The 25,054-nt window shown below is 46.9% G+C and overlaps 2 protein-coding genes across 2 annotated transcripts; both read left to right on the top strand.

Annotated features, from left to right (window-relative positions):
• Nucleotides 1-1,089: 1,089 nt before the first annotated feature.
• LOC141021931 (uncharacterized) lies at nucleotides 1,090-1,581 on the top strand. Its single transcript, XM_073497789.1, has one exon. The coding sequence runs from the start codon at nucleotides 1,090-1,092 to the stop codon at nucleotides 1,579-1,581; it is 492 nt and encodes a 163-aa protein (XP_073353890.1).
• Nucleotides 1,582-5,423: 3,842 nt separating this feature from the next.
• Nucleotides 5,424-6,035, top strand: LOC109733617 (trypsin/alpha-amylase inhibitor CMX1/CMX3-like). Its single transcript, XM_020292843.4, has one exon. The coding sequence runs from the start codon at nucleotides 5,465-5,467 to the stop codon at nucleotides 5,900-5,902; it is 438 nt and encodes a 145-aa protein (XP_020148432.1). The 5' UTR covers nucleotides 5,424-5,464; the 3' UTR covers nucleotides 5,903-6,035.
• Nucleotides 6,036-25,054: the final 19,019 nt, after the last annotated feature.

The raw sequence follows: 25,054 nt of genomic DNA, 5'->3' as shown, positions 1-25,054 counted from the left end.
GCAGGCAGCTCGGAGCCCGTGGCCGGGGACGAATCCAATGGTTCGGCAACATGGCTCTCGTAAGGGGTGAAGTCAGTATTCGGCTCTATCGCCACTGAGAGTGCGGCCTCCATGGCGGGGTCTATCCACCCGTCCTCGGATGGCGCAATCTGTTCCGGATTGAACGCCGGAGTAGTTACAGGTGTGATCTCCTAAACATAGTCCGACGGCAGAGCTAAATCATGCTCGTCGTGATCGTGCGGCGCACCTGACATGGGCTCGAATCCGTCGAAGATCAAGTCTCCGTGGATGTCGGCAGTATAGTTCAAGTTTCCAAACTTGAGCTGATGGCCACGGGCGTAGCTCTCGATCTGCTCCAGATGGCCAAGCGAGTTGGCCCGCAGTGCGAAGCCGCCGAATACGAAGATCTGTCCGGGGAGGAAAACCTCACCCTGGATCGCATCGTTGCCGATGATTGAAGGAGCCATCAAGCCTTATGGTCACAGCATAGTGGAACTCTCAATGAAAGCACCAATGTCGGTGTCAAAACCGGCGGATCTCGGGTAGGGGGTCCCGTACTGTGCGTCTAAGGCGGATGGTAACACGAGGCGGGGGACACGATGTTTACCCAGGTTCGGGCCCTCTCGATGGACGTAATACCCTACTTCCTGCTTGATTGATCTTGGTGATATGAGTATTACAAGAGTTGATCTACCACGAGATCGTAGAGGCTAAACCCTAGAAGCTAGCCTATTGTATGATTGTTGTTGTTCTACGGACTAAACCCTCCGGCTTATATATACACCGAAGGGGGCTAGGGTTACACAGAGTCGGTTACAAGGGAGGAGATCTACATATCCGTATTGCCAAGCTTGCCTTCCAAGCCAAGGAGAGTCCCATCCGGACACGGGTCGAAGTCTTCAATCTTGTATCTTCATAGTCCAACAGTCCGGCCAAAGGATATAGTCCGGCTATCCGAGGACCCCCTAATCTAGGACTCCCTCACTCCTCAAACTAGATTTCGAGAAAGCCTACAATCGAGTGAACTGGGATTTCATCCGTGAGGTTCTGATTTGGAAGGGCTTCGAATCAGGTTTTGTGCACCACATCATGCATCTGGTCTCCGGGGGCAAGACTGCTGTGTCAATCAACAGAGAAGTAGGGAACTTCTTCCGCAACAAGTGTGGCCTAATAAAAGGGGGCCCTATCTCCCCCTTGATCTTTAACCTTGTGGCGGACGCCCTCTCGGCCATTATCGATAAGGCGAAGGGTGTCGGGCATATCCGCGGTGTGGTCTCTGACCTCATCCTGGGTGGTGTTACGCATCTCCAATACGCGGACGACACGATGCCGGTTTTCGAGCCTGACGATCACATCATTGCTTCCATCAAGCTCATCCTCTTAGCTTTTGAAGTGATCTTGGGCCTCAAGATCAACTTCCTTAAGAGCGAGGTTATCGCCATTGGGATGGCTGATTCGGAGGCGAACCGTGTCGCCAACCTGCTTAATTGCAAGCTAGGGAGCTTCCCAATTAGGTACCTGGGCCTCCCGATCTCGGATAAACACATATCCATTCATGATTGGGAGCCCCCTTTATGGTAAGGTAGCGAACAGGGTCAGCCCTTGGCGCGGTAGGTTCATGTCTTCCATCGCTAGGCTCATCCTAACTAACACTAGCCTCTCCTCGCTTCCCATGTTTACCATGGGGATGTTCCTCCTCGCTGATGGTGTCCATGCCAAGCTTGACACTCCTAGGTCTAAGTTCTTCTGGGAAGGAACATGGACCAAAAAGAAGTACCACCTAGTTAAGTGGGCCACGGTTTGCAGACCCAAAAAGTTTGGAGGGCTATGGATCCTTAATTCCAAACTGATGAACGTGGCCCTGCTTACGAAGTGGGTATGGAAGCTCTCACAAAATGAGCAGGGGCTCTGGGCAGAGATCCTTAGGGCAAAATACTTCCCCGACGGAAACTTCCTCACTTCCAAAGCCAAAGGCTCGACCTTCTGGAATGGGATCAGGCGGTCAAGCCGGCTTTTTTGCTAGGCGCTCAGTTTCGAGTTAACAACGGTAGGTCAACTCGCTTCTAGCTTGATTCCTGGTGCGGATCCGAACCATTGTGGCAAAGCCACATGCCGCTTTACCGCCTAGCCACTAACACCGATATTCTAGTAGCAGACGCGCTGAGATCCTCAACGCCCGCTGTTTCTTTCTCGCGACCTCTTACTGACACAGAGCGCGCGTCCTGGGAGGGGTTGTGCCTCACGTTGTCCGGTATAGTGCTGAACTCTTAGCACGATGTTGTCTCTTGGTCACTCACAAATTCCAGGAAATTTTTGGTAAAGTCGCTTTACGCCAAGTTAACGGAGGGCCTAACCCTTGACATAGCTAGGGGGCTGTGGAAAGTGGCCATCCCCCTCAAAATCAAGGTGTTCTTGTGGCAAATGTTCCGCGACCGGCTCCCCTCTTCCAACAACGTGGCCAAGAGAAACATACCGTTAGACGGCTCCTGTGCGGTCTGTGGGGCCCACGAGGATGCCAACCACATTTTGTTTAACTGTCACCTAGATCGTTTTGCTTGGAGCGCGGTCCGGGAAGAATTTGCCCAAAACTGGAACCCTCACTCCGGTGGGGAGTTGCTCGCCATTCTCAGCGCCCATAGGGGTGGTTTCCCTCGAGTCCTTTGGCGTTGCGTAGAGGCGCTGTTGTGGTCCCTCTGGACCACCCGTAACAAGATTACTATTGAACACAAGTTCCCTTCCCATCCTGCTGACATTAGTTTCAAATGTCATTTGTTCCTTTAGACTTGGATGCCGTTGGGGAAACGGCGGGACACTAAGCGGATGGAAGAAGCCATTGAGAGGATCCACACCATTCAGATAGCTGCTCGACAATGATCCCCATGGTTGTTTTGTGGGAGTTCTACTCCTTCTCGCCGGCTGTTTAGACTTCCTTCCTTTTATTTCAGGCTTCGGCCGGTTGCATGTATTAAGACTTGGGCCTCGGCTCTGGTTGGTTTGTTTGTGTGTTTCGAACTTGGATGCTGCCTGTTGGTGGGCTTTATTAATTTAAAGTCGGACGCTTCTTGCGTCTCCGTTCTAAAAAAAAGTTACAAAATACCTGTGTGTAACTTTCATTATACTTGTTGTACAACACTATTGTTTTCAATGGGCTTGACATGATTTCCATGTCCAGATATTTCTATTGCCATGTTCTTAAGTGGAAATTCTACTTTGGTTGAGCCAATTATGTTGTAATGTTAGCATTTTAGAAGTTACCGGGACTTAGCTGTAACAGTCCATTGCATACAAGATTTTTTTCTCTCAAAACTTTTCACCTACTTGGTCATCTGAAGCCTTAAGAATGGTTAGTGAAGATGATGCAGTGTTGTGCTGAAACGGACATAATGTATACATACATTTTTATTTTGTAAATCAGATGCTAGCCAAGTTCACTCTGTTCATTGCTCTCTTTTGGTTAAAAATGTGCAGCTGCATTTAGTTTCAGTTCTATTCTTCATGTCCCCACTTCACCATATATAGGCAACACTTTGTGGAACGTGGAGTATGTGAGCCCGAGCTCACATGATCTTGAATGAACAGTAAACCCAAAAAAATTGAAAAAAAGCTCAAAAAGAAAATCTGATTTTTTTTAAGAAACGTTGATGTTTTTTCTACATGCATGCAAAATTTCATGATGAAATCACATTTGTGGAGTTGTGTGCAAAAAAAACGATGCTCGAAAAAGAGTGTTTTGGAAGCATTTTGGAGTTGTTTTTTTTGTCCACGCCTCCACAAATGTTATTATGTCTCAAAAATTTGCATGCATGTAGAAAAAATATCAATGTTTCTTTCCAAAATATTTAATATTTTTTCACTATTTTTTTGAATTTTACTGTTCATTCGAGATCATCTGAGCTCGAGCTCACAATAGCACTTTCGACACTTTATGTGTTAAGTATAATTATGTTTACTAAGCTCCCTGGAAATGCAGTGGTGCACGATCGCTGCGGAGCGACGCTTGGGCCCCACACATAAGTTGGTGAGCTGGTTGGGGAGGCTGTCAAGCCCACACTCAAGGGTCATGGCATTGCTATGGTCCAGTGCAGCCCGCGACGCTTATAGAACACCATCACGCCCAAACAACAACACTTGGCGAGAGTAAATACAAACGTCATCAAAGACCCCCATGACACCTTACAACCAAGACGAATGTGTAAGACCATGAGAGTTGCACACCGCACAACACCCTTCTCCTCGTGCCTTCCTATTTTTCTGAGATTGCCCTCGTGTTTGAGTCTTGCGTGTCTACCATTTCACCATCAAGGCATCTTGAAAGTGAATCGTATTCCATGAATATGATATCTATCTAATGTGATATATGGAATATATGACAAAGGTGGAGTCTTGGAGTATTTCGATCGATCGGTCTTATAGGCATGAGTCGGACATCAAATAGTTTCGATTTGCATTATCCGTAGGACATCTTATATGTATCAAAATCAAAAAGGTCGTACAACATTGAATGGACGCGAATGACGCAACAAATGCAAAGGAAAATAAGAACTCATCCAACCTAACTAAAGCCTAGCTCAACACAACTAACCCCGTAACACAACACCAAAAAACAATACTCTCAGGAAAGGGAAAAATGCGAACGCCACAACAGAAGAATGTCACAACGAAGCACGCTTTAGCCTCTAGTTGTTCCTGATGTTCTCTAATATGTGGATGGCTTTTAGGATCCATCCCGTGAAGATGATTTCTACAATATTGACCTATACACATTGATTACATCCATATATTGGGTTCCCGTTGTGTTAGCAAATTCAAGTGTATAATTTTTCCTCATTGATCTCCACATACGAAACCAAATGAAAGTTCACACGAAGTGTTAGTGTTGGATCACATAAGAAGTAAACATAGAAGAAAATAATGCCGTATAAATCATGGATACAACTATTGATCACACATGTGATAAGATAAGTCATGCCTTGCACGCTGAGAAAGTTAGGAACCCAGTGGCAGCAAATCTGGCCATTCTTCCACTCAAATCCCAACCCGTATTTTCCTCCAAATTATGTTGCCATAAAGCTCCAAATTCTACTAGGTGTATAAAAATGTTCTCATCTTCTCACATGATTGCTGAATGCAAATAAAAACAAAATTTGGTTGGTTTAACAAGCATGATCTCGATCCACACATAAACGAAATAATGGTTTACTTGAAGCATGATCTTCTCACATGAGTCTTTTATCGTACTTGAACAGATTCTGTTATCAAAAAGATTAATTAGTTAGCCTTTTATCGTACATGACAACCAAGTTTCCATTACGCGGGACTCCAACGAAAGCAAAAAGGGCAAAAAGCACATGAGTGCCCACTATGCAAAAGATTATCGCTCTTCCTTTCTCTCAGTATATATACATGCAATACATCTAGCCAAGATCCAACAACAACCCGTCTACTTGAAAAGGACGAGCTGAGAATGGCGTTCAAGCACCAGCTCATCCTCTCCACCGCCATCCTGCTCGCCGTACTTGCCGCGGCGTCGGCCAGCTTCAGGGAACAATGCGTTCCAGGGCGGGAGATCACATACGAGTCGCTTAACGCCTGCGCCGAGTACGCGGTCAGACAAACATGCGGCTACTACCTCTCCGCCGAGAGGGAGAAGAGGCGGTGCTGCGACGAGCTGTCCAAGGTCCCGAAGTTCTGCCGGTGCGAGGTGCTGCACATCCTCATGGATGGGAGGGTGACTAAGGAGGGTGTGGTTAAGGGCAGCCTCCTCCAGGAGGACATGTCCAGATGCAAAAAGTTGACGAGGGAGTTCATCGCGGGCATCGTCGGGCGGGAGGAGTGCAACTTAGAGACTGTCTTAGGGCCGTACCACTACTGCCCGACTGAATATCCTGAAGTGGTTGTGTAACTTTATAAATAGCTCGAGCGTGAATAAGCTTGTTGCTCCATCGATGGACGAATCGTATATGTGTATCTATGCGCATGTGCGAAAAATATGGCAACAAAGAGCATCCGAGAGGATAATCTTAATCTTCTGTTAAGATGTGTGGTAGTTATACTAGTGCAGAAAAGCTTATGGTGTGTTTGATTGCCGTGCTATTTTTTGTGTTTCCTCAGAAAGTGTCTCGATTGAGTGTGTATGGGGTAATGCAACCTCTTGTCCATGTGGTGCATCTTGTTTGGTTGCCCACAAAGTCACAAGTTACATGAGAGCAGAAACATAAGCACCGAGTTTGGTTATATGTTTGTGCTTCCTAGATACAAAGTTTGGTTGTTTGGTTATGCGTACACTGATGATTACTCCCACCACTTTTTCACATGATGAACTTCTCTTACCGAAAAAGGCTTTCGTCCTACTTAATAAATAAAGCAACGCCCGAACAACATATAAAGGTAGCTCACACGCACACCAACCATGTTGGGGATTCCAGCTTTACAATATAAGTACAAAGGGGCCAAGCAGGAGACCCAATAAATAGAAACCAAGCAAGGCGATACTAAGCACAAGAACTAAGGGAGCCCACTTGATCCTGACAATGAGCACAAATCTTCGAAGAGCTCGGGGCACGAAGCGATGATCCAGGTTGTACAAGAAAGTAGTAGTTTGAAGGAGGAGGGGCGGATAAAACAACGTCCCCAAGGAGAAGAACAACATCCATGAACGTCATCACTGATAAGAACAAGGTCCTGCTAGGCTTTCGTTGATGCCCAACCTCCAAACTTAGAGATGATTGTAGACAACCACTTATCACACTCAATGGACCTTGGCAAGTGGATGATACCTCCAGCGACCCTTGTGGCATGGTAACGATCCTAGCAACCCCCCAGGTCCTGGGATGACCTTCCCAACCAAGAAGCACGTTGTCTAAAATAAGCCAACAATACAATGAGATAAACCTGCGGCATCACGAGGGTTCTAGAGAGAACATTGGCATCGGTGCACACACAAGGGCACCGCACAGGTGGACGTTGAGGGAGAGCGACCACAGCAAAAATGAGGTTGTCGGAAGACCTAGAGATGATAGGCATGGAAGCAATTCCTCAGAGGAGGAGAACGATGTCCACAGACTCATCGTTGCCCGCAACGGCGAAGGCCTTGCGCAACTTTAACTGAAGTCCCACATCTTCGTAGGAAAGCATGCCACTCTAAGAAAACACCGGTCCCTGCAAGCCCACAGACCAAACCTCCCAAGCGAGGAGCATGCTATGGGAGCATGGATCCCCTCTCCACTAACCCAAAAATTGTACCCCACCGGCCGACCACCATTAGAAGCTCCAAATCTGGCCCCGCCATATCCGGATCAGAGGGAGTACCAAACATTGACGTGCATTGCACTTACAGCAGGGAGAGATTTTCGAGAGAACTGCTGGAGGTGCTCTTCTCAATCTCTATCTCTATATACTACTTAAAAATAAGTAGCGTTCCTTTTCCTGCCAAGCAGAACTCTTCGCCAACCGGTTTCCCCTCCTCCTCCAACGATTTTTTTTCATCCAGTCATTTTTCCCCACCATGTCATATTTGGCCACACCTTCCATATATGCCACTCGATCATATTAACTTACTTACCTTTTGCTGCACTACATGAACTCCATCTTAATGGACTTACCTTTTTCCAATAACGTAGAACTACACCATTCCATTCCACACCATATTTCACCGCACCTTCCCGTATGCTGCTCAACCATATTAATTTACTTACCATGCATGACCTATCCTACCAAATTATGGAGATAAAAGATATTTGACCCCCATGGCAACGCACGGGCACATACCTAGTATAAAAAATCACCTGCCTTCCCCCTCCCTCTCTGTGAGTGGGAAAAAATCTTATATGACCCAAACCGCACGCTCCAAATCATTGGACCATCTCTAGAAGTTGTTACATGTGAAAATAAATCTCAAAGCACCCCTGCCTTTCTTTCGCCGCTTGTCGGGGGGATAGACCCCGAGCAGGCAACGGAACCAGGATCTTTTTCAAAAACGTCGGGGCCGGCAACGCCCGTTAATCCGGCTCGCCCCTAGCCGGGTTCCCAGCTCAACCCGGCCAGGCGCAGCGGCCCAGCCAAGCGGGCTGGCGCATGCCGACCGATCCTTGCAAGACCGACCTCCATCGACAAACGAGCATGGCTACAATACGCCCCTCTTTATGCCAGCCCCTAGCGGGCACGGCGGTCGTGCCGACCAAGCCACCGCACGGCCCGGGCGGCGTCTCAGTGGCGCGGCCCTATAGCAAGACGGTGCGACTGTCCCATGATGTTCGACACGGCGTGCCTACAGTGACCATCAGCCGGCCGTACCCGCATCCGGTGGGCCCGGTACGGCCCGCATCCGACGGACCCGGCGAATCCCACACCCACCGGATTGGGCAGACCCGGCGCCCCGACGGCCCCCACTACCGGCTCCTGGACACTAACATCCCGACCCCGCGCCCTTGTAACTTTACCTCAGGGGGCAGCCTATAAGACCCCCCGGTGCCCCTCCGTGCAAAGGGCGAAAAGGAGTAGAACTAGAACACCCGTACGGAGAAAGAGCAGCCTACGCATTGGCCTATCTTCCTTCCTCCCCAAAACAGCTCAAGGAGCAAGCCTGTATCATCCACATATAAACCACACTCAGCAGGACTAGGGGTGTTATCTCTGCGGAGAGCCCCGAACCTGGGTACGTCTTGCATCTCACGCTCGCTCGTACCAACCTTGCCTCTGGAGCCCATCGGTGCCCTCTTGCCTGTCCCTCTTTTTAGCCATCCCATGGCATCTGCCGTGAACCCACCACAATAGTTGGTGCCCACCGTGGGGCAGCTTGAGGTCCCGGCCGGAGACATGTTCCAGACGGGGCCTTCGACCGACTTTGGCGAGCACTTCATGCACTGCGCGATCCCCGCGCCCGGCGCGGCGTCGGCCAACCTTGCCAGCTCGCTCATCGTCCCCTTCGGCGTGCTCGACGCTGACGAGTACCCCAGCAAGGTGCTCGACATCGCCGACTCACCCCTTCCCCTCTGTTGTGGCATCTCCGATGACGTGACGGACCTCTGCCCCCGAGCGGAGGTGCTCGTCACCGGCTCCGGCTCCACTTTGTTTAGCACCGTGAAGAAGGCTGCGGCTGAGGGAGTCCTGGATTAGGGGGTCCTCGGGTGCCCGGCCTATTTAATATAGGCCGGACTGGTGGGCCATGAAGATAGAAGCTGAAGATTATCCCCCGTGTCTGGGTAGGACTCCTATATGCGTGAACGGCAAGTTTTGGTATCCGGATGTATTTCCTTCCTCTGCAAACCAACTTTGTACAACCCTAGGTCCCTCCGGTGTGTATATAAACCGGAGGGTTTAGTCCGTAGGGGCGATCAGAATTCTCATAGGCTAGACAGCTAGGGTTTAGCCGTTACGATCTTGAGGTAGATCAACTCTTGTAACCCCTATACTCATTGAATACAATCAAGCAGGACGTAGGGTTTTACCTCCTTTAAGAGGGCCCGAACCTGGGTAATCATCGTGCCCCCATCGTCCCTTGTTACCATTGATCCTCAGATGCACAGTTAGGGACCCCCTACCCAAGATCTCCGGTTTTGACACCGACATTGGTGCTTTCATTGAGAGTTCCTTTGTGTTGTCGATAGAAGGATCGATGGTTCGCCTTGTCATCAACAAAAATATCACTTCTGGGAGCAGCCTAACTTCGGGACAGGTCCTCCAGCTCGGCGGTTTCACCATGGGCACCCACACGGCCATCAAGCCGACGGTGCCCCCCGCGATCGCCAGGCATCACCTCCGCATCGGTCTCGAACACTCCGAAAAGATGGATCCGACAGACATCTCGTCCTTGAATGAGCTGCTAGATCGCATCGCCGCCCTGGGGATTTCAACGGATTATGATCGGATCGGGCTTAAACCCAACAATAGGGAAATCAATCTCCCACCGATCACTCACCTGGTGGTGCTCGTCGAGGAACGAGACAAGAACACATCTTCCCCTAAGTTGAAAACTAGCTATGCTCGGATCTCCAAACCCATTGAACCGGATACTCTTCCTTCTGAGGAGATCCCGCGTCCCCCAAACTCAGGGTTGGACTTAGGGTCCGGGGAGCGCTTGGATCTTCCCAGACCCGAACCGGTGACCTCAGAGATTTAACAAGCTCCAAACACAAATTTGGGCTGGGATTCAAGTTTTAGCCAACCCGCCCACCACAATCAATATTCTCCAAGAAATTTAGGCCCTCCACACATATCTGACATGACGTATGTACGACAGCAACCTCAGGAAATGGTCCATCACTTTTGGGCCAGGTTTTTACTTGTTAAAAACAAGATTAAAGATTGCTGCGACGATGATGCGGTCTCGGTTTTTCATCACAATTGCACCGATGAGGGAATTCAGAATGCCCTCGACCGCCGTCACATACAGAATTTCACAGAACTATCGCACGTAGTACGGAAGTACTGCACGATGGAAAGCACATGGAAGGCCCAAAAAACCCAATTGGAACCCGCTGCCTTTAAGCAGTGCACTGCCCCGGCAAAACGGGTACACCCTTACGAGGCATCCGATCATAAGCCCGTCGGCAAGAAAAACAAACCCTTCGCGGGACAGAGGTCCGTTCTTGATGAACTCCTAGATAAACCCTGTCAGATACATACAACGCTGAGCACCGAACAAACTCACATCCTTCGAGCATGTTGGGTACTCCGGAAGGTGGCTAAAAGCGGCGAGGCTATCCTCACCACCGCTACTCCAGAGAAGCATTCTCCGGAGGATGATGATCTTAATATCTTTACGGTCTTCGAGACCTTCTCTTCAAATAATCGGCGCAAAAGGGCTCTTCGGGACCTCGTCGAAATTAACCAAGCAGCCGCAACGAGTCCATAGAACGACGCGGCAATAACTTTCACCGCCGCCGACGAACCAAGGACCCGATCAGTCCGAGCACCCACCGCCTTGGTCTTAAACCCAATTCTGGAAGGCTTCCGACTTACCAAAGTGCTCATGGATGGCGGTAGTGGGCTCAACCTCATCTACGAGGACACGCTTGACAAAATGCATATTGACAGAGCACGCATCGAGCAAAGCAGTACCACCTTTCGAGGCATCATCCCCAGTCGAGAAGCATGATGTTTGGGGAAAATGGAACGCGAGATATCTCTAGGGGGAGAGAGTGTGTGTGAGCGACATACAAGAGAATGGTGGAGAGATATGAGACCCTAGGACACAGAGTTTGTGTTTATGTGTGAGAAAGAGATATTTAAGAGGAACAGTCGTAGCTTCTCATACCTAAGGAGCACAAGACATCTCTGTGTGAGAGGGGGTGTGCGAGTGGAACATAGGGGAATAGTAGAGAGAAATGAGACCCTGGGAGACGAAGTTTGTGTTCGTGTGAGAGAAAGAGATTTCACAGGGAGAATCATAGTTAGAGATGTTGGGGAACGTAGTAATTTCAAAAAAAATCCTACGCACACGCATCATGGTGATGCATAGCAACGAGAGGGGAGAGTGTTGTCCACGTACCCTCGTAGACCGAAAGCGGAAGCGTTAGCACAACGCGGTTGATGCAGTCATACGTCTTCACGATCCGACCGATCAATTACCGAACGCACGGCACCTCCGAGTTCAGCACACGTTCAACTCGGTGACGTCCCTCGAACTCCGATCCAGCCGAGTTTTGAGGGAGAGTTCCGTCAGCACGACGGCGTCGTGACGATGATGATGTTCTACGGACACAGGGCTTCGCCTAAGCACCGCTACGATATGACCGAGGTGGATTATGGTGGAGGGGGCACCGCCCACGGCTAAGAGATCCAAGGGATCAATTGTTCTGTCTATGGGGTGCCCCCTGCCCCCGTATATAAAGGAGCAAGGGAGGAGGATGCCGGCCCTAGGAGGAGCGCGCCAAGGGAGTAGGATTCCTACTCCTAGTTGGAGTAGGTTTCCTCCTTTCCTAGTCCAACTAGGAGAAGGGGGGAAAGGGGGGAAGAGGAGAAGGAAGGGAGAGGGGGGCCGCGCCCCAAACCCCTTGTCCAATTCGGACTGGGCTTGGGAGGGGCGCGCGCCACCTCCTGGCTGCTGCCTCTCCTTCCCACTAAGGTCCATTAAGGCCCAGTACTTCTTTCCCATATTCCCATAACTCCCCGTTACTCCGAAAAATACCCGAATCACTCGAAACCTTTCCGATGTCCGAATATAGTCGTCCAATATATCGATCTTTACGTCTCGATCATTTCGAGACTCCTCGTAATGTCCCCGATCTCATCCGGGACTTCGAAATACCTTCGGTACATCAAAGCACATAAACTCATAATATAACCGTCATCGAACTTTAAGCGTGCGGACCCTACGGGTTCGAGAACTATGTAGACATGACCGAGACACGTCTCCGGTCAATAACCAATAGCGGAACCTAGATGCTCATATTGGCTCCCACATATTCTACGAAGATCTTTATCGGTCAGACCGCATAACAACATATGTTGTTCCCTTTGTCATCGGTATGTTACTTGCCCGAGATTCGATCGTCGATATCTCAATACCTAGTTCAATCTCGTTACCGGCAAGTCTCTTTACTCTTTCTGTAATACATCATCCGCAACTAACTCATTAGTTGCAATGCTTGCAAGGCTTAAGTGATGTGCATTACCGAGTGGGCCCAAAGATACCTCTCCGACAATCAGAGTGACAAATCCTAATCTCGAAATACGCCAACCCAACAAGTACCTTCGGAGACACCTGTAGAGCACCTTTATAATCACTCAGTTACGTTGTGACGTTTGGTAGCACACAAAGTGTTCCTCCGGTAAACGGGAGTTGCATAATCTCATAGTCATAGGAACATGTATAAGTCATGAAGAAAGCAATAACAACATACTAAATGATCAAGTGCTAAGCTAACGGAATGGGTCAAGTCAATCATATCATTCTCCTAATGATGTGATCTCGTTAATCAAATGACAACTCATGTCTATGGCTAGGAAACTCAACCATCTTTGATTTACGAGCTAGTCAAGTAGAGGCATACTAGTGACACTATGTTTGTCTATGTATTCACACATGTATCAAGTGTCCGGTTAATACAATTCTAGCATGAATAATAAACATTTATCATGAAATAAGAAAATAAATAATAACTTTATTATTGCCTCTAGGGCATATTTCCTTCAAGAGACACATAGCAGGGAGCGAGATATACATAGAGAGAGAGAGAGAGAGAGAGAGAGAGAGTGGAGGTCGAGGGAGAGAGTACCGTCCGTGTGTTACGAAGATAAAAGATCATTGTCGACATACAAGTAGCACGGGAGATACCCGAGAGACGATGAAGGCATATAGGTCTAGAGAGATATATAAGCATGAGCGATAGCTATATGAGACGAATATCTGGATTAAAGGGGATTCAAATATTTAAACTAGAGATCACGACATCGATAATATCATAACAAAAATTGGTGTATCAAACATGCATATTCATTTGAATTTGGGGACACGTGTAATGTTATATAGTTTATCAATATTAGTGATCCATAGATTCTTTAATTAGAGACAACGCATGGTTTATATGCAATTAATGTCTAAAGGGGATTACACTATATGTTGCGTCTGTGAAACACATTATACATGTTTGAGAAGTTTAAAAAAACCGCATGAAACACACATTAATGGGAGACAGTTAGCGAGGATTGCATACATTGGATTTCAACATAAAGTGGTTTCAAATATTTGGAAATCCAAATTAAGATGGATCCAGCCTTACGAATCTGAGATCATGCCATTTGTAAACCATATTTATGTATAAAGGGTGTTGTGCTTTTGAAACTATATATAAAAAATGATGTATATAGATTTGTATTCGAATACAAAATGGATCCTGCCTGGAAAAAAAATACAAACTGGATTCGAATTGAGTTGGCACGGTAAACGTGCACTCTTTCTCTGCAAAAAATTTTACGGAGCGGGGAAAGTCACAGTAACCGCCCGAAACCAAAATCCGCGAGATGGAAATTACTGCCTATCCCTGACACGCAAAGCCTATCGGCTCGATTTCTATAGGTTTCGGTAGGGGTAGGCTTCTAATTTCACTCAAACGTGACATAACCGCCTCCGCCTCTCACCTCCCCGGATTCATACACGGTGGGCACCAAAACACAGTGTCTCCTCGGCCGAAATCGCCTCCCTCCCCGATTCATATACGGTGGACTCCAAAACAAACTCTTGTCGGCTGAAATCTCCGTCGGCAAATATTCGGTGTATGCGAGATTACCGTCCTATCCCCAACCGACTAATATTGTTGTGATGTAGAAAATTTTAAACGGGGGCTAAGTTTGTAAATTTCCTCGCATTTGAGACAAGCGCGCCCTGAAGACATGGTCCCCCTTCCTCTCCCTCCATTTCCCCATTCGTACTCCGTGGGCGCCAAAACACCCTCTCCACCCCAGCCTCCTCCGTCCGCCACCCCATCCACCGCGGTCCTCCTCCACCATGCCGGAGCTGATACCCCGATGCCGTCGTCCATTACAAGAGATCGACCTCTCTCATCCACGGCTTCGGACCAGGATCCTTGCATCCCGTCCTCTCGCTTCATCCCCGCCGTCGTCCACCTTGCCGGCGCCGCTCCTATGACCGTCTCGTCACCGCGCCGGGATATTCCCCCCGCCGCCACCGTCTACCCTCCTAGATCTGCTTCCACGCCGCCGACAGCCATCACTACTGCAGCACCGTCAAATTCTCAGCAGGTGCATACACGGTGCCACACTAGAGGCGGTACTCTTTTGTATCTGCTCAACTTATTTATCGCAGCAAGAAAATAGTTCCCCACTGCTTTACTATGATTTCTTGTCCATCACTTAGAATCTTACTTGTTAGTTGAAAGCAAACATTGGTTGCAAAGTTGCCTTTGTCCGGTTTGCACGTTCAGATCCGCCATGGCACGCTCAACACTATACTCGCAATGCTTATGGTTTTCCCCTTTTATATTCCACACTAGTTAAATGACAGTAGACTAAATTTCAAAACTGGGTCAGTCGATTTTTGAGAGCTCACCAGAGTTCGCCGGTGGGAAGGAAGGGGCTCACCGGAGGGCTGCCCCATTATCTATCTTAGGGTTTCGGGTGGGGACAGTGGTTGTGGGGGGTTGTCGTCGGGCTATGGTGGGTCCTCGCCGGAGGCAAAACTTGACGCGGGTGGGGGTGGGGTTAGCTAGAGGGATGGACAGGGGCGGCGAAAGATCGAAGGTGGTGGGCGGTTCAGGGGAGGGCGGGGGCTGGTGGTTCGGCCGGCGACCCGTGCGGTGGTCTTTAGGGGAAGAATAAGAGGCGAGGAAGAAGAAGGGTTAGGAGACATAGGATCTTCATCCAACCGCCTGAAATGGTCGACTGACCCAATGACGAAAGTTAGGCGACCTGCATGTAGACATTCCCATATATTCAGTACTATTATCATAGGTGCTTCGAGACGTACGTGCAAGCAGTGCTCCTCAACCCATCAAGCTAAGAAACTTGCCACTCATAATTTCAAACTTAGTTGCTCAAATATGAATCTAATATGATGTTGACATGTACAAAAACGGAGAATGTTTAATTGGTCAGTTAATGTTCCTACTTTACTTTCGAAAAGCACATGCGCCACATATCGAGGGACATCAGGGAGTTGCGTTCTATATGCGCTCTGGTTCATCATGTGTGGCCAACCAACATTTTATTACCCAGAATCTGCTTGCTCTTCTTTAGCATGCTCCTCTTCTGTTCTTCCTTTGTAAGTACTCTCTCCGTACCTAAATATAAGTCTTTGTAGAGATTCCTCCATGGACTACATACGGAGCAAAATGAGTGAATCTACACTCTAAAATGTATCTATATACATCTGTATGTGAACCACAGTGGAATCTCTACAAAGATTTGTATTTAGGAACAGAGGGAGTATAATAGTTGTACAATATGTTCTTTGTAGTGAAGAGGAGCAGCGACATTTGCAGTGTACAGGTCTATTCGGTCGCTTGTCATGGACGCTTTCAACTGTTCGTGTTGGTCTTCATGTCGATTGTCATGGACGCTTTCAACTCTTCGTATTCGACCGTATGTGTCGCCTTTGAGAGTTAGACTGATAGTAACAGTACTTCACCTTCATTTGTTGAGAGCTGGAATGCGAAGCCTTTCTAGCCGTACCGGCAATACTAGCACATATATTCCAGCAAGTTCCACTTTCCTGATTTTACTCCTAATGCGTAGGGTTTTCCCATTATATCTACACTACGATCTGCGTAGGTGCTTTGTGTCCTACTAGCAGTTGTCCACCCTTTAAAGCTAAATAACACACCAATCATACGTCCGAAGGTTCTTCAAATACGAATGTGATATGATACTGACATTAGCTAACACACACACACATTTAAATTGTTAGCTAATGCTCCCACTTGAGTTTCCAAATGCATGTGGCCACATATAGAGAGACATCATGGAATTGCATTTCTTTGGGTGCTCTGATTCATCATGGGTGGGCAACCAACATTGTATAGAAAGAAGGGGAATCTCAATAATATGCTTCCCCTTCTATTCTTTAACATGTTCCTCTTTTGTTCTTCTTTAGTAAGTACAGTATGTTCCTTGTCAAGAAGGGGAGCAGGGACATCTACAGTCAACAGCTCTATTGGGCCGGTTCTGCTACATCATTTCGCACTTCGAGTTTGTCTGCCATATTATCCCAAAAATGGTGGGAGATGCGCGGTCTTTGATAGAATAAACTGATAGTAACAGTTGTGCGCCTTCAGATGAATAGAGCTGGCCTGTAGGTGATCAATAGGCTGCATATTAGTAGCGGCAAAACCCTGTATTTTCCAACCAGTTCCGCTTTCCCGATTTATTTATGGTGGTTATGGTGTACCCCTATTATTTACACTATGATCTGCCTACTAGCTCTGCGCTCTCTTATATATTATGAACCTATCATCTGCCAACTATCCTTACATCTGGAGCTCCCAACAGGGAGCCTATTTTTGTGTGTAGTTGTGCCATATTATATTAATCTACTCACCATGTTACAGCACACATGGGCTCTCTAATCATAATCCAATGATAGCACACAAGGGTTTACATGGAGCCCCTATTATATTACAATATCCTCTGCATTACAAAGATAATCTCACTACTATTTATGTTTTCATGCTTTTCAGATATTGTATGTAATCACAATGAATATAAGAATGCGCACATCATAAGAATAATGTGGAACAGTTCAATGGGTAACAAACTTGGCATCAAGGGATTGAGGTCCATTGTGGGTGCAATGAAACCCACATGCTCCCGACCTATAGATTCGTATTCAGAATATGATCCTAATGACTATTCTGAGCTCAATGAGTCAAAGGCAGATGGCCTATCCTGTTCACCCAATAAGGTGCATGTTCTAATTTGGCAAGGTTTTATTGGTTGCACATATCTTGCATAAGGTGTCTTGCATTTCATTTGCTTCGTTGCACCACCATCTGCTTAGTTTACTCCTGATATATGTGAAGATGCCATGCCCATCCATATCAACACCTATTCCATTTGTCGTCATACCATGTTTTTTCCATCCAAATGATGTTCTTGTGTTTCAGACATCCAAAAGGAAGAGCGTGACACTACTACAGGATGCTGCTAACACGACACTACGATCAGAGACCCTTCGACGAAACTGTGTGCGATGCCATAATCGCAAACGGTGGTGAAAAAAACCCGTCAAAAAAGGTGCAAAATGTTTGCGATGATGGATGCATCAAACACGGTTCAGATTTTAGTTGCGTGTGCGAAGCAGGGCATACGATTGATCCAGAAGAACTGTTGGCGATTAGACAGAACAACAGAAACGGGCAGCCATATTAATGCATGTGCGATATACGACAAATGATTCGCTCCGATTGCTATTAGGGAAAGCAACAGAAACGATCAGCCAGATCAAGGTGTGTGTGATATACGACATACGGTTCAGTCGAATGAACTGTTTTTGATTAGGGAGGAGAACATAAACGGTTCAACTTCACAAGATGTGTGTGATACGCGGCAAAAAGGCCCGGAGGTTAATTCGAGAACAAGTACACAGAGGTTAATTTGACATACATGACTTATAAGTTTAATAGAAATCATATCACTTTTTTTGGAAAACATTTAATTGTGTTGAATGTATATAATGCTCCGTCCTATTAGTTGAATTAACCTCAAGGTCCATGTTTTGGAAACATGTCGTAAAGTAACGGGAGTTCTGTTAGATGAGCTATCGGTAGGGAAGCTGGTCCTTGCTGCTGTAGGATCCCTCTTTCCATCCTTTATTGGGCACCCGGATGACCGACTGTTGCCGCCCAATGGTCAACGCCACGTCCCCCGCATGGCAGTTTTTGCAGCGGGTAACTGCATCATCGCGCCGCGCCCGGCGCAACCGCATGCACATGAACGTGCGTGATCGTGCGCCGGCCCCAAACACTGGCAGCACAACTTATAAATTGACGGATGGAGTACTAGTTACAGTGATGCATATAATTAAGCAAAGGGATCGCACATGTCCGTATTGACTAGAACGAGGATGCAATAGCACAATAAGAATTAAGGCCACGATGATGCCATCAAAGTGGTTGTTACAGGAGGCAAGAAGAAAGATGCATCCATCAATGCACGACCTCCTCCTCCTCAACTCAGTGCGCTGGGCCACCGTCCAGCGGCTAATGAGCGGCGGCTTTTGTGGCGAGGTCAAGGTGCTTCTCAACTAAGGCATCCAAGGCTTCCAGCTGGTTGAAGAAGGCCAACGTCGTAGCGTCCTCACTGGCCTTGTAGATACCTATGTACATGATTCGCTCGTACACATAGATGTGTAGGTCTATGGTTTCTTGCAGGGCGATGCCTCGCGGCGAGCGCGACCTCCAGGTGGACATTCTTCATGGCGTCGGCGGGCAGTCGCAGGGCCACCAGTGCTTGAAAGAGGTTCCAACCATGGAGGCCGATTAGGGTGGCAGGCAATGAGGAGCCCCGGCGCGCGGGCTGGAGGAGTACGGCAATGTCGTCCGCGAGCTTCTTGACGACAGTGAACTTGTTGGTGGTGCGAACGATCATCTAGTCATACTGAGAGTCGTAGCTGGCGTCGACGGCGGCCATCCACCAGCCGGTCCCCAACACCGTGTGGAGACGATCCACGGTGCCATGCCGCAGGCCGGCGTCATGTACCAACTGGCACAGCCGCTGGCCGCTCGCGCGCATTGCCGCCATGGGTCTGGAGTGAGCACTTTTGCGCTTATTAGTGTAGGTGCTTAGGCAAATGCTTAGGTGCGTACGATGTGGTAGATGCATTGGAATGGAGGGGCGCCTTTACATGAGTGCAAACTGCGTTGCATTCGCATCGTGCTGCCTGTTTTCCCGGTCCTCCTCCCATTACTTCCCTCATGCATTCACACGATGCTAATTGAACGAGGATGCATCATTGGTCGTTCAACATTTCGGGAACCGCTACCCTCTCCCTCATCTGCATTAAAGCCATATCGGGAACTACGCCGCCTGCTGTCAAATCGAATAGTACTGCGCCGCCCGCTGCACACCCGGCTGAACACGCCTCCTCGCCTCCATCTATGCTTAATTACTGAATTTTAGTTGCAAAAATTAGATACTGCTAGTGATTTTTAGCTTCATATTTTGACAAATCGCAGTGTTACAAGGTTGGCAAATGGGAATGTTACCAGATCAACAAATGTCAATCTTTCTAGTTTGAAAAATGGCAACATACCCAATATGACAGACGCAAATCGCACCAAATTGTTTGTAAGTGGTTCACACGGGTCATCCAAAAGAACCGTTTTGTGTTCAAGAGATGCACAAATCCTGCTCTCACTTTGCATACGGGTGTTCTATGTAAAACGTTTGCGATCAAGAGCCATTAAAACCTATAGCCATTAAAACCAAGACACGTGGCATCACATGAATGGTTAACATAACACACACGGTTTCAATTATACAAATGTTTGAGATATTAAAGTGGCAGCTATTTTTCAGAATGCCTTTGTTGGCTGTTATTCGAGTGCGCCTTCTCTCAAAATGGACACGAAAAATACCAAAGCATGTCGGGTGCCATTCCATTATAGCATGCCAAGTTTCATGAATTTCAGACGAGTTTTGGATTTACAAGAATTTAAAAACAAAGTACCTCAACGTTTTGCCGGCAATCAACGATGCCCTGGTGTTTGAAATTCATTCCCATTTCTTGCATTGGACCTAAGCATGCACCCAAGGACAAAGATTAGATTTTTCAACCAATTTATATGCACTGGAGCATGTGCATGTAGTTCAAATTTGAATTATGCACATAAATGCATTGAGAACTCAGTTAATGCATAAAAATGTCCAAACGAACCCCGAAAAATCACAAAAAATAACACAACACTCCTGTTGTTCTATGTTGACACGAGAAAAAATTTGAAAGCAATAAGAGGCAATGGATATCGTTTCGTCCCCAAAGGTGGGGCGTTCCCAACCAAAACCATCATGCTTGTTGTGAGAAGCTCTGGTTTGTGAGAAGCATATCCACAAACCTGCCCCAAATGGGACAAAAAATTTACCACTGCATGTTGATGCCGCTCCATGATAGCATGCCAAGTTTCATGAATTTCAGACGAGTTTTGGATTTACTAGAATTTAAAAACCAGGTATCTCAATGTTTGCGGCCGAGTGACAATGCCAGGGTGTTTGACATTCATTCCCATTTCTTGCATGGGACCTAAGCATGCACCCAAGGACAAAGATTTGATTTTTCAACCAATTTATATGCACTGGAGAATGTGCATGTAGTTCAAATTTGAATTATGCACATAAATGCATTGAAAACTCACTTAATGCATGAAAATATCCAAACAAACCCTGAAAAATCACAAAAAATAACACAACACTCCTGTTGTTCTGTGTTGACACGAGAAAAAATTTGAAAGCAATAAGAGGCAATGGATATCGTTTCGTCCCCAAAGGTGGGGCGTTCCCTACCGAAACCATCATGCCTGTTGTGAGAAGCTCTGGTTGTTGGGGAACGCAGTAATTTCAAAACAATTCCTACGCACACGCAAGATCTATGTGATGCATAGCAACGAGCGGGAGAGTGTTGTCTACGTACCCTCGTAGACCGTAAGCGGAAGCGTCAAGTGACGTGGTTGATGTAGTCGAACGTCTTCGCGATCCAACCGATCAAGTACCGAAAGCACGGCACCTCCGTGATCTGCACACGTTCAGCTCGGTGACGTCCCACAAACTCTAGATCCAGCTGAGGTTGAGGGAGAGTTTCGTCGGCACGACGGCATGGCGACGGTGATGATGAAGTTACCGATGCAGGGCTTCGCCTAAGCACTACGATGATATGACCGAGGTGGAATATGTGGAGGGGGGCACCGCACACGGCTAAAAAATGTCAACTTGTGTGTCTATGGGGTGCCCCCCCCCCGTGTATAAAGGAGTGGAGGAGGGGGGAGGGCCAGCCCTCTATGGCGCGCCCTGGAGGAGTCCTACTCCCACCGGGAGTAGGATTCCCCCCCCCCTCCCTAGTTGGACTAGGAGAGGAAGGAAGGGGGAGGAAGGAGGAAGGAAGGGGGGGCGGCCCCCCACCCAATTCGGATTGGGCTTGGGGGCGCCCTCCACCTGGCCGCCTCCTCCTCTCTCCCACTAAGGCCCAATAAGGCCAATACACTCCCCAGGGGGATCTGGTAACCCCCCGGTACTCCGGTAAATGCCCGAACTCACCCGGAACCATTCCGATGTCCAAACATAGGCTTCCAATATATCGATCTTTATGTCTCGACAATTTCGAGACTCCTCGTCATGTTCGTGATCACATCCGAGACTCCGAACTACCTTCTGTACATCAAAACACATAAACTCATAATACCGATCGTCATCGAACGTTAAGCGTGGGGACCCTACGGGTTCGAGAACTAGGTAGACATGACCGAGACACGTCTCTGGTCTATAACCAATAGCGGAACATGAATGCTCATATTGGTTCCTACATATTCTACGAAGATCTTTATCGGTCAAACTGCATAACAAAATACGTTGTTCCCTTTGTCATCGGTATGTTACTTGCCCAAGATTCGATCGTCGGTATCTCAATACCTAGTTCAATCTCGTTACTGGCAAGTCTCTTTACTCGTTTTGTAATGCATCATCCCGTAACTAACTCATTAGTCACATTGCTTGCAAGGCTTATAGTGATGTGCATTACCGAGAGGGCCCAGAGATACCTCTCCGACAATCGGAATGACAAATCCTAATCTCGATCTATGCCAACTCAACAAACACCATCGGAGACACCTGTAGAGCATCTTTATAATCACCCAGTTACGTTGTGACAGTTGATAGCACACAAAGTGTTCCTCCGGTATTCAGGACTTGCATAATTTCATAGTCCTAGGAACATGTATAAGTCATGAAGAAAGCAATAGCAACATACCAAACGATCAAGTGCTAAGCTAACGGAATAGGTCAAATCAATCGCATCATTCTCTAATGATGTGATCCCGTTCATCAAATGACAACTCATCTCTATGGCTAGGAAACTTAACCATGTTTGATAAACGAGCTAGTCAAGTAGAGGCATACTAGTGACACTCTGTTTGTCTATGTATTCACACATGTACTAAGTTTCCGGTTAATACAATTCTAGCATGAATAATAAACATTTATCATGATATAAGGAAATATAAATAACAACTTTATTATTGCCTCTAGGGCATATTTCCTTCAGTCTCCCACTTGCACTAGAGTCAATAATCTAGATTACAAAGTAATGATTCTAACACCCATGGAGTCTTGGTGTTGATCATGTTTTGCTCGTTAGAGAGGCTTAGTCAACGGGTCTGCAACATTCAGATCCGTATGTATCTTGCAAATCTCTATGTCTCCCTCCATGACTTGATCGCGGATGGAATTGAAGCGTCTCTTGATGTGCTTGGTTCTCTTGTGAAATCTGGATTCCTTTGCCAAGGCAATTGCACCAGTATTGTCACAAAAGATTTTCATTGGACCCGATGCACTAGGTATGACACCTAGATCGGATATGAACTCCTTCATCTAGACTCCTTCATTTGCTGCTTCCGAAGTAGCTATGTACTCTGCTTCACACGTAGATCCCGCCACGACTCTTTGCTTAGAACTGCACCAACTTAAAGCTCCACCATTCAATATAAATACGTATCCGATTTGTGACTTAGAGTCATCTGGATCTGTGTCAAAGCTTGCATCCACGTAACCATTTACGACGAGCTCTTTGTCACCTCCATAAACGAGAAACATATCCTTAGTCCTTTTCAGGTATTTCAGGATGTTCTTGACCGCTGTCCAGTGATCCACTCCTGGATTACTTTGGTACCTCCCTGCTAAACTAATAGCAAGGCACACATCAGGTTTGGTACACAACATTGCATACATGATAGATCCTATGGCTGAAGCATAGGGAACAACTTTCATTTTCTCTCTATCTTCTGCAGTGATCGGCCATTGAGTCTGACTCAACTTCACACCTTGTAACACATGCAAGAACCCTTTCTTTGCTTGATCCATTTTGAACTTCTTCAAAACTTTATCAAGGTATGTGCTTTGTGAAAGTCCAATTAAACGTCTTGATCTATCTCTATAGATCTTGATGCCCAATATATAAGCAGCTTCACCGAGGTCTTTCATTGAAAAACTCTTGTTCAAGTATCCTTTTATGCTATCCATAAATTCTATATCATTTCCAATCAACAATATGTCATCCACATATAATATTAGAAATGCTACAAAGCTCCCACTCACTTTCATGCAAATACAGGCTTCTCCAAAAGTCTGTATAAAACCATATGCTTTGATCACACTATCAAAACGTTTATTCCAACTCCGAGAGGCTTGCACCAGTCCATAAATGGATCGCTGGAGCTTGCACACTTTGTTAGCATCCTTTGGATCGACAAAACCTAATGGTTGCATCATATACAACTCTTCTTCCAGAAATCCATTCAGGAATGCAGTTTTGACATCCATTTGCCAAATTTCATAATCATAAAATGCGGCAATTGCTAACATGATTCGGACAACTTAAGCATAGCTACGGGTGAGAAAGTCTCATCGTAGTCAACTCCTTGAACTTGTCGAAAACCTTTCGCGACAAGTCGAGCTTTGTAGACAGTAACATTACCATTAGCGTCAATCTTCTTCGTGAAGATCCATTTATTCTCTATGGCTTGCCGATCATCGGGCAAGTCAACCAAAGTCCACACTTTGTTCTCATACATGGATCCCATCTCAGATTTCATGGCCTCAAGCCATTTCGCGGAATCTGGGATCATCATCGCTTCCTCATAGTTCGTAGGTTCGTCATGGTCAAGTAACATGACCTCCAGAACAGGATTACTGTACCACTCTGGTGCGAATCTTACTCTGTTTGACCTACGAGGTTCGGTAGTAAATTGATCTGATGTTTCATGATCATCATCGTTAGCTTCCTCACTAATTGGTGTAGGGATCGCAGGAACTGATTTCTGTGATGAACTACTTTCCAATAAGAGAGCAGGTACAATCACCTCATCAAGTTCTACTTTCCTCCCACTCACTTCTTTTGAGAGAAACTCCTTCTCTAGAAAGGATCCATTCTTAGCAACGAATGTCTTGCCTTCGGATCTGTGATAGAAGGTGTACCCAACAGTCTCCTTTGGGTATCCTATGAAGACACATTTCTCCGATTTGGGTTAGAGCTTATCAGGTTGAAGCTTTTTCACATAAGCATCGCAACCCCAAACTTTAAGAAACGACAACTTGGGTTTCTTGCTAAACCATATATAAGGTGTTGTCTCAACGGATTTAGATGGTGCCCTATTTAACGTGAATGCAGCCGTCTCTAAAGCATAACCCCAAAACGATAGCGGTAAATCGGTAAGAGACATCATAGATCGCACCATATCAAATAAAGTGCAGTTACGACGTTCGGACACACCATTACGTTGTGGTGTTCCAGGTGGCGTGAGTTGCGAAACTATTCTGCATTGTTTTAAATGAAGACCAAACTCATAACTCAAATATTCTCCTCCACGATCAGATCGTAGAAACTTTATTTTCTTGTTAC

The sequence above is a fragment of the Aegilops tauschii genome, chromosome 4, assembly GCF_002575655.3.
Source record: "Aegilops tauschii subsp. strangulata cultivar AL8/78 chromosome 4, Aet v6.0, whole genome shotgun sequence".
In the NCBI taxonomy this organism is placed as follows: Eukaryota; Viridiplantae; Streptophyta; class Magnoliopsida; order Poales; family Poaceae; genus Aegilops; species Aegilops tauschii.
The sequence above is the reverse complement of the archived record's forward strand: the minus strand, read 5'-3'. Positions and strand labels throughout refer to the sequence as shown.

Excerpts from the sequence above, each read along its gene's own strand:
- LOC109733617 (XM_020292843.4), top strand. The coding sequence starts at position 5,465 with ATGGCGTTCAAGCACCAGCTCATCCTCTCCACCGCCATCCTGCTCGCC.
- LOC141021931 (XM_073497789.1), top strand. The coding sequence starts at position 1,090 with ATGCATCTGGTCTCCGGGGGCAAGACTGCTGTGTCAATCAACAGAGAA.